Consider the following 10,426-nt stretch of genomic DNA (forward strand, 5'->3'; position numbering starts at 1 on the left):
CCGCCGTGCCCCGTACCGCGCGCCGGGTCTGCGGAAAAGCCACGCTTTCGCTTGCGGTAGCAATGAGGACGCGTGCAGGGAGCTTGTAAGCGGGAGGGAGAACCGACTCTGCGCAGAGCGATAGCACGAGGGGGAACGGCTGTAAACTAGAAGATCTGAGATTTAGCTTAGGCGTCAGGAGGAAATTCTTCACACAGAGGGTGGTGAGGTGCTGGCACTGCTGCCCAGAGCTGTGGGTGCCCCATCCCTGGAGGTGCACAGTGCCACGGATGGGCAGTTGAGATGCCTGGGGGGGCAGCTCTGCCTATGCCCTGAGCTTAAGCACAGGAGCCATCAGTGAAACGAGAGACAAATGCTTGCCCGTGAACAGAACTCCTTTATTTGTAGACCGACACCAGGCAGGCTCGCTGCTGGAGCTGTGGCACAATAGTGCAGGAGGATCCCACACCCCCTCCAAGCCCCAGACTCCCTCCTGCAGTAACGGCCACGCTACATGGCAGAAGGTGCCCCCGAGCCCCGTGCAGCTGCTATTCTCCATCACTTGTGCAGCAACCGTCCCCTAGGTCAGTGCAGTAGCAGCCGCCCTGCTGTGCCATAGTACCCAGAGGCATCCGAGGAGTAGCGCTGGGAGAGCAGCACCGCGTCCAGCTGCGCCTCGCCGAAGGAGAAGTTCTCAAAGAGCTGCATGAGAGGAGAAAAAGCCATTGAGGAACGACAACAGCAGCTCAGCCTGCAGCTGCTCCTGTTGCAGGGCCGCGTGCCGCTTGCCAAGCCTGCTCCCCCCATCCCAGCACAGCTACGGCACGCAGGCTGAGGAGAGGGTGTTTGCTCCTGGCCCAGGCCACAGGGCTTGTGGTCGCAGCTCGGTCCTAACCAGGGTCAGCAGGCACCATCCCAGCACTGACCCCATTCTGCTCAACAATCCTTCCTTTGTTTGGCAAGGGACTGGCAGCGGGCTCATGCATGTGAGTCGTGCCGGGGCCAGAGGCGTGCCTCAGCCCATTCATCCCATCCACGAAGCCAGCCAAAAGATGACATCAGGTTCTCACGGGGAAGCTCGGTGACACTGCTGGGAACACAGTGACTTTGAGAGCAACGTGCTGCTCCTGCTCCATTCCAGGAGGATGCAGAAAACGCACCCGTGAATTAAAAGCACTGCTCCGCGGAGCTGATTCCTCCATCATGCCTTCCTGCACCTCATGGTCAAAACCCCAACAGCTCTCCATTGCCCATCACTTCCCCAGAGTCCCACTGGAACAAGGTTGTTGTCCCAGGGGGGTTTCTCCAAGGGGCGAGGAGGATGGGAAGAGGAATGTCTGTCACCACACAAACTCCATTTGATGCAATTAAAGATGAATACAATTAAAGATTAATTATGTTCCCAAAAGCCTGGGTAGGACTTAAATGCCTCATGAATAAGAGATGCTGGGGAAGAGGATGGTCTCCTTTTCTTCTCGCTTGGGCAGAGCAGAGTGAGAAGGTGCCCCCCGAGCAGCCAGCAAGGCAGCTCCCACTGGATGAGGGAGGCCATAGGAGAGCCCCAGAAGGCAGCAGCTAGGGCAAGGCTCCTCTATCTGCACGCTGCTAAAAGTGAAGCAAAGGCTTTGTACCGAAGCACTTGGTATTCCCATGGCCTTTTTTAAGCACTACTACCTCCTGCGAGTCTGAGTGCGTGTGTTTCCCAGGGAGAACACTGCTAGGACTATTGATTTTTGGTAATGCAGCTGTACTTTCTGAGAGCAAATGCACTACAAGATTTAAAGGACAGCCACAGCCTTATTTTTTTCCTGCTCTCCTTTCAAGCCAGCTCCTCACCGATGCTCCTCAGCGCTCGTAGGCAACTGGATACCATGCACAAGTATCAGAGTCATGGCACCACACAGCCCAGATCCACCGCAGGCAATTGAGAAAGAGGCCCTGGAGCACCTCCTCCAAGGGCTCTGTGCCTCCGCGACAAGCAGACATCCCACAGTCATCCTGGGGGCTTGGGAGAGGCTTCAGAGGGCTCAGCCTCCACTTTCTTCTTCCACATCTATTTATCTTGGGGAGAAGCCAAGCAAGAGCTGAGAAAGATATTTATATCTCCCACCACAGAAACGCTCTGCTTGTGGGGAGGCCAACGAAATGGAAGAGCACTCTGTGTTTTTCCTTTTCTTCTGGAAAAGGACAGCCCTGGAGGTTGGTGCAGTTCCCCCTCCCAGAGAGCCGCAGAGGGGAAGAGGTGTGGATCTGCAGGGAGCAGATGTCGGTCACTCGCAGGGCTGCCACAAGCCGTGGCATCTGGCTGCAGCAGGACGCCAGGCTCAGCAGCAACAAGGCAATGCCCTAAATCCAAACACGCCAATGGATTTACATCCTCACTGCCTGAGGAATAAATAAGGGGGTGGGATGGGGGATTTCTTAATACTATAAATGAAAACAAGCCCGATGGAGGAAAAAGCTCAATTTGCAGAGCTGACCCCGCACACGCCGTGCCATCTCCTAATGCCCCTTGAGGGAATAGCATCATTCAACTAAGTACCCTCTGCCTTCCCAAATCGAATTAGACCTCAACAAGGAGAGCACACTGCTAACATTTAACCTCGAGCCCTGCACCTCAGCGTGAAGGCACTGGAGATGTGCTGAGCCTGCACAGCAGGAAAATACTTGCGTATCAAACAGCAATTCAGTCATCAGCCAAACACACTCCTCCAAACATCAGCCCCCAACCACGGCAATTCAGCAAAGTCAGAGTGGCACATTAACAGGAGGGCTATTTCTGCATGTTTTCCCCCTTTGCCTCAGCTTATGAAGCAGATATGACCAAAGCACTGGGGAAATAAGTGCAAAAGAGGACTCCTGGCTGAAGCATGCATTTGGGCATTTATCAAGCAGCTCTCCTGGAGCGCAGCGGCACCTTTGTGTGCAAACCTAGAAACAGCAGCAATAAATCATGGCACTGCCCCGCACTGGGACAGCTGCAGCACGCTTCGGCTCTGCTGCCAGAGAGCGGAGCTGCCAATGCAAGCTCGTGCCTTCACGTCACCCGTCGCGGGCTCAACAAGAGTGAGAAGTATTAACAGCAGTGGGAGGACAGAAGGAACCCAGGTGATGGGAGGAAGGCCAAGGTACTTAAAACTTCCTCCACGTAATCTCTGGCTTGTGCTCACGCTGCCTGGCCTGGGTTCTGCACTGCCGTCACGGTTATTGATCGCTGTAAGGCTTTACGTTGTCTCCAGCAGCCAGCCAAAAATGACCCGTCCGGAATTGATAACAAGCCCATGCTGCCCTGCTGAGAGCTCAGAAACGCCCAGGGAGTGAAAATTCACCACAATGCCTTACAATTAAAAACTCCCAGCAAAGAGCAGCATTACCACAGAAAAAGACGCAGAGGTGCACACACACACACCTGCTCTGTGGGGAGAAGCTGGCTTTGCTGGAGCTCCAGGCCGGGAAGCAGTGCCCCAAGGCAGGGGCACAATGGCTCAGCAGTACAACACTGCCCGCAATGAATCAGCCCTGCAGGCGAGCGATGTGTGTACTGTTGTTTGCCTGGGGCCCGCTGGCAGGAAAAGCCAGGTGCCCCGCTCTCCTTGGCTGGGTTAGAAATGTGAAAGACCAGGTGAAGTCATCCAACTCCAGCAAACCCTCTGTCTGCTGGAGCTCCTCCTCTGTCACAGCTGCTTCCCGCTCACAGACACAACCCAGTGCTGGGAAACTGCTGGTAGAACAGGGACCTGCGGGGTCAGCATGTCTGGTTTCGTGCACTTCTGCTAAAAGCTCTGCTGGCCAACTTAACAGCCTCCACCTCCAGAAGCTGCCCCGGAGCTCCTCCCTCTTCACCCCAAGAAATGCAGCAAACCTTTCCAGCTGAGGCCTGAACCACAGCTCCCTGAGTCCCCCAGACAAACCCGAGCCAAATCATCTGCGGGCTCACAGAGGATGAAACCTAACCGGGCTACTTGTCAAGATCTGGGAAGCTTGTTCAATTAATGGATTTTTTCCTCTTCTATTTTCACTTTCAAAATATGTTTTCTGAGACAGTTTGGTGCCAAGAAAGAAACATCTGATTCCTGTGTTATTCACTGCAGACACCAGTATGCCAAAGGCTATCTGCCAGGGGTTTAATTGCGCTTGGAGGCTCACCAGCAGCAACACAAGACAAGCACCAGAAGCAGGTAGGCAGCACCCATCCACAGCAGTGTCTCACCACAGAGCTCCCACCTCCTGCTGACATTGGTCAGGGCTCCCTTCCTGTGGCTCTTTACACTGCTCGGGCATCCAAAGCCTCTTTTCCCTTACAAAAAAGAAAGCATCCAGACTTCAGGAGGGAGGCAAGCCGCTCACAAAAGACCTGGCAGCCTGTCTTGGGGGAGCGCAGCGGGTCTGTGCTAGAAGCAGAGCACTAACTCCCTTACCATTAGCATTCAGCCTGTCTCGTCCAGTCATTTATATTCTCTTGCTCTGCAGCAAAGCAACACAAGACCTGAAATTACAGACAAGTGATCGGCACCCAGGGTTAGCACGAGACCAGTGCAAGACACGAGTCCGCGGTGACAAAGGAGAAGCCCTCCTGCTTAAATCACCCATTCTGCCCCTTGGACAGCAGTCACACGTAAGCCAATTCTACCTGGAAAAGTACCACTCATGTCAGAGTGAGCGATGCGCAGGATTCAGGGCATTCTTGGCATGCATGACAGGCGATTTCTTACTTACATTTTTATTTTGCTGAGCCAGAGTAAATGCCCACCTAAATGCCACGGAGCTTTTGGCAAATGCCATTCTATGGGTGTTTTGCATCTATCTTACATGGTGATCGTAAAGCAACAAGCTCAGAAAGGGCCAAGGGAGGTCATGCTCACTGTCCTCTACATCCCTGAGGCAGAAGGAGCTCATTGCTGGGTTCCGTCTGCATGGGAAACAGGGCGGGAGGCTACATGCAGGTTTGCCTTCTTCCCAGTAGAGCTATCTGGGGCCAGATCCAGGCTTTGTTCAGCAGAGACTGTCTGGTTCGTCCTGCATGAGCGGAACCCAGCAACGCTTCTGCCACACTGCAAAGCTTTTGCTTTAGCACAGGGTTTTGGGTCGTTTCCCCTCCTTGCTGCAAATCCATGAAAATTCATGCATTTGAGGAAAGCAAGCCCTAGTTGCTATGGTGAAAGGCATTCTGCAAACTAAGAAACAAACACAAGTGGGACATTTGGAGGTTACTGCATCCTCGCACATCTTTCTGACAAGAATAAAACACCCCAGCAAATTAAAGGCTCTGCTAACTTCCAATGTGAGGGATTCACAGTACAACTGGTTTAAGGAATTAATGATTAACCCCTGCATCTCTCCAAAGCAGCCTCACCCCTGTGGCACCCAGCACTCCCCATTAAAAACAGCAGCTGCAGGTGCTGTAGGACCTGGGCTTTGGCTTTGCTGCAGTGATGCCAAGAGGCTTGCAAAACACCTGGGAACACCGGGACAAGGACCTGTCAATGTGACCTCCCAGGTCCGTTCACAGCCACTGAGAGGAGGAGCCTGGACACAGAGCAAGCCCATTAAGTCAGGCAGATCGGGAGCATTAGCCAGCAGAAGGGCCAGGGTGCCTCTGCGATGAGCTCCCCACTTTCACTCATCAGTGTGCTCTTTTTTCTTTTCCTGCACTAAACACAGCCCGCATGTAGGTAGACGTTTTCACGGTGACCCAACTACATCTCCCTTTCCTCCCAGAATTATGCATGCCCGTCTCTCCCTCGATAGCAGCACCATCAGAACTGAAGGCAGAGATTTCCCCTTTGCGGAGCACAAGCACACACTTGCTCCAGTTCTCAGAGCTGTGCTGGGTACATACTCTCATCTCATCACAGAGGACCACCAAATCATTTTTTCTGCACACTAGGAAGCCTTGATCTCGCCTAACGTGGGTCTTCTAATTTAAAAACTACGATTGGAAAAGAGTCCATCTCCTCTAACTCCCAAAGGAAAGCTGCAGAGATGCAGTCTAGGTGCCAGAGGCTGCAGAACATATGCAGCATTCCTCAGTCCACAGGAGAACTGGCAGCAGTGACTGTGCAGAGGCAGATGTTGCTCTGCTTAACAGCTTGCTGGGCTTGGGGTATTTTCAGGGTACAGGGAGGGCTTCAAGGCCAAGATTTTGCTTTCACATGATGCTGCATCAAATACCTTAAACTGAACTGCTGCAATACCACAGCTGCTGCACTACTCCTGCCCAGCAAGACAGAAGTAGCAACAGTGACCACCACCAGGTCTGCATGCAACCCACCAGCACTGGTCTGTCACTGAATAAAATCACCAAGTGACAGAGGACACGGCCCCATAACTTAATGCCCTTAAATTCTGGAGCCCCATTGGGTCCTGCCTTGTCTGTCCCAGCAGCACGTGCCTCTGTCCTGATGGACCCAGCTCCAGGCCTGGCACCTCAGCTCAGTGCCTGCCAAAGCTTTGCTCCACAGCACCCACAGAGCTGCTCTCTCAGTCCATAATCTTGTAATCTGTTAAGGCAGGGTTCACCCCTTTCCTTGCTCAAAATGTGCTTACCTCTTGTCCACACACAGTACAGGCCACCCTGTTACATCCCAAACCTCAAGATACAATCCTTCAGTTCTAACAATGTCCGAGCTGGCACATTGGCGAGATGGCTCTCTTCCTACTGCAAGCCTTTTTGAAGGATCCTGGAACATTTTGGCTGTATCTTCACGTTCCTTTGCATTTCTATTTATTCACCACAGCCTTAGCATTTTCACAGGGGAAAATAAATAAATGACCAAGTAAATAATAAATAAAAGCCTGAAGGCAGCCAAGCCCTGGCTCCGGAGATGCACGCAGCTGCCCCGGCTGCCTCAGTGCCAGCACTGTGCCAGCTGCGACACCGGGCACACAGCCACCCTGCAGAGCAGGGGAGGAGGAGAAGGAGGCAGCACAAAGGGGCTGCCAAGCTGGCATCTCCCCGCTGTGCCCAGCCTGACCTTACTCACATGGGAGATGCTGGAGCAGGATTGCGGTCCGTGACTTGGACGTGCGAGGAGCTGGCACACCACCTCCCTGGAAGCAATACGTACTGCTCTGTATGAAGGGCTTCATAAAGCAGCCCTGTTCCTTGGGACTCAGCTAGGCAAGAACAAAGCCAAAGCGTCTCGCACCTTCATGGGAGGCACAAATCACTCACACGCTTCCCCTGGGCTTTCTGCACCAAGCAAACCAAGGAACATTTTGCACAAATATTCTTCAAGACAGAGGGAATTTAAACTCCTCAATGTAATTCATCCTACAGGATCTATTTTCTGAGCAGTGTGGGAAGGCACCGGCCTGCACAACAATTTATTAGCACAAACAAGAGTGTGTGTTTAACTCTGTGCAATGGGGAGAACAAAGGATTATTCAATAAAATTCTGATGAGTCCTGCCAAAAGCAAAATACCAGCTGGAGCCCGGGGTAGCGCAGGCAGGCTATCGGCAAACACTGCTGCCAGTGCATCTACACACACGCACCAGCTGCGGCCCCGGGGAGCGGCGGAACTGGGCCATCCTCACCTTGCTGTGCACCGTTACCTGCAGGTCCTGCCTTCTGCTAAGCCAAGCCCGTGCCTGGCAGTGCCACAGCCACAGCTGGGCAAGGAGGAGGCCCAGCATGATGACCTGACACCACGCTCACCAATGCCCTTCGTTTAGATCCTGCTGCAGGAGCTAACACAGCCGCTTCGCGAGAGGGCAACCTCACTGAGCAACAGATAAATAATGTATATAAAAGAGGACGTGGTGCAGTTCTGCAAGGTCATGCTGGAGCACACTGGCTGGGGCCGGGCTCCTCGGGTAAGAAGCCTGCAGCTATTTATGACTCATGTAATTAATTAATGCCAACGGGCGCTCTGCTGCAGGCACATGGGAGACCAAAGGGAAATACGAAGCGAGTAGGTTAGGAAATGTAGTGGAGGTGGGGGAGAAGGATGACATTTCTTGCAGGAAGGCACGCTTTGAAGTAATCATCAACAGTCCAAACAGCCAGCAGCTCTTTGGGCTACATCAGTACAGAACCAATTAGGGGTTTTAAAAGTCCCTCAGCTCTGATTTCAGAGAGCAGCCAAATAAAAAATGGCATTTGAGGTAGGGCCGAGGCATTTCTAAGTTGCGCACCATGAGACCCACGGCCCCACAGTGCAACCCACAAGTGTTGCAAACAGTTGAGTGAGCAGCGTAATGCCTTTCAAATTGTGCACATTTTTGGATGAGGAACGTTAAAGAAGAAGGGCAGCTGAATTTTACGTCTCTCTGAAGTCCAAGGACAAGATCAGCAAACGCAAAAGGGACTGACGGGCAAAGTGAAAAGGAGGTGCTCCCTGGAAACTGAGTCCCTCCAGGCACTTGGGGCTGCTACCTGCCTTCTCCAGGGCCAGCTCAGGTGCTGGGGAGCTGAAAAAGGGGACACATCCATCACTGGCCTGTTCCGCCACGCAGCCCTGAGGTCTCACAGCAAGCGCTCCACACGTGGCAGTGCTGAGTCATGACACCGTGCTCGCACTGCCGGCGAGAGCTTAACCTAATTTTGTCCCTTTGTCCTCTGTGCAGAGATCAATCAGCTCTGCTCTCTGTCTTCACATCCCATGCAGCCAGCACCTAATGCATTGCACAGCAGAACTGCAAACACAAAACAGACCTCTTCTGTCCCCTGATGCCCCACAGTCCTTTTGAGCTGTCCGTTTCGCATCCAATCTGCATCCTTGCTCATGTCTCTCCGCTGCCAATTTGTGGCCGGAACATCTATCATTTCATGATGTGAATGCACGTATTCATGCGTTCTCCTGCCTCCCTCTTATCATAACAAATCAGCTCACACAATGAGGATTTAAATTGGCTTACAACCCAGTGCTCATTTCCTTCTCCAGGCTTGTCTTTTCTCCCTGGACACTCATGGGGTGTGAGCACCGCACATCAGCCCAGCGTTGCCACCTCTGCAGCCTGGGGAATTTCGCTTCCTGCCCTCCCATCAATACTAAAGCTGACTCCGACCCCCACTATCCACTGGTTTTCTGGAGCAGAACCATGCAAACTAATAGCAGAGATTTAACAAGCAAAAAGAGCATGTGAAATGGCAGTTTTAGCGGCAGAAAAACAAGCATGAGTGAGTGAAACAAGAGCAACAAAGTCTGCCTTTCTGGTGGGCTGCAAACCAACAGGAGCCTAAGTCTCTAGGGTAAAACATGAGCAAAGTGAACGACAACACCAACACCCACTTAGCATTCGTGTGACGTATTCCTGATCTGAGCTCACCAGCTTTGAGAACGCTTCTGTTAAATACTGTTCTGCTCCCAACTAGAAGTAATCTAGATTGTTTATTTCCTAAACAGATGCCCCCCCGCTCTGGGAGATCCCATAAGCCAAAGACAAAAGCAGTTTTAAAGAGGTGCTTCAACCTCTTCTGGATATGTAATATCAGCACCTGGCTCCATTTCTCTAATTGTTTCATACTGACCTTGAGGATGTTTCGCCCATTAAACGACTCCCTCTCCTTGAAGGATGATTTACCAGTCACTGCGCTGCTTCGCTCTTCAGCTGGAAAGAGAAAAGCCACCACCAGAACGGCTTCAGATAGGAGAACTGCGTGTGCTCTACTTCACCCCCAAATCCTCCCCTCCCCAAAGTCAGCGACCAGCTGATAAACCATCCTTGCACAGCTCCTCATGCAAAAACACTGCCATTTTGATCTTAAAGATATCCCTGCTGACTATGCAGGGATCAGATCAGTGCTTCCACCAGGATCACCTGCAACACCTGGAGGAAAGACCCTGCACACAGCTGGTGCTGGGGTGATTCTGAAGGGCACCTGCTGTGGGGAGCATCCTGCATACCATCTACGTGTGTGTATGTGAGGCAAGGAAGCAGCCACCCACTGAGACATGGAGAAGAGCGATCCAGGCCTACAGTGAGTGCCAAATGTCTCCATCTCAGATCTATCTCCCGAGGATGTCTGAAGTTTTATATAATCCCTAAGTACATCATCTGTTCTTTCTAAGGGACCTTTGCCACACTCACTGAATGCATTCAATATTTCTTCTACATCTCCAGCATAAACTATGAGTTCCCACTCACAACCAACAATGCTAATCAGATCCCGTATCGAATATAAAGTGATTTCTATGGCTGCCTGGGTAAAGCTCTCCTCATTGTCTCCAAATGCCTCACATGCCTGATAGAGCAGTTCAGCACACGGACTGGATGCTACTGCCAGCGTGCCCCCCCCTCCAAAGGGCAAGATTCCTATGAGTGCTGCTGGCCAAGAGTGGGTCTGAAATTGTGAGGAAGAACCTTAGAAAGGACCCAGAAAGTACTCAAAGCACGTCTGCCTCCTCCAGCTCTGCTGGCAGCTTTTTCAGTTTTTCTTGGGTTTTATTTAGTAACATCCCCCATACAATCTTCAAGGCACTTTTAAAATTAAAATAAGCACA

At 52.1% G+C, this 10,426-nt stretch overlaps 1 protein-coding gene across 3 annotated transcripts in view; it reads right to left on the bottom strand.

The window, feature by feature from the left end:
- Positions 1–356: 356 nt before the first annotated feature.
- The window catches only part of ASCC1 (activating signal cointegrator 1 complex subunit 1), a 26,406-nt gene continuing 16,336 nt past the window's right edge, over positions 357–10,426 (bottom strand). For 2 of the 3 annotated variants that reach the window (XM_010714317.3, XM_003207915.4), the window contains exons 8-9: positions 9,454–9,533; positions 357–681 (exon numbers count right to left, since the gene is read on the bottom strand). In XM_010714317.3, the coding sequence (XP_010712619.1) occupies positions 565–681; positions 9,454–9,533 (197 nt within the window). In that variant the 3' untranslated portion in view covers positions 357–564. Of the gene's footprint in view, positions 682–4,397; positions 4,466–9,453; positions 9,534–10,426 lie in introns of those variants that run through there. The other variant, XM_031554402.1, reaches the window with a different exon arrangement.

Source organism: Meleagris gallopavo, chromosome 8 (assembly GCF_000146605.3).
Source record: "Meleagris gallopavo isolate NT-WF06-2002-E0010 breed Aviagen turkey brand Nicholas breeding stock chromosome 8, Turkey_5.1, whole genome shotgun sequence".
Taxonomy (NCBI): domain Eukaryota; kingdom Metazoa; phylum Chordata; class Aves; order Galliformes; family Phasianidae; genus Meleagris; species Meleagris gallopavo.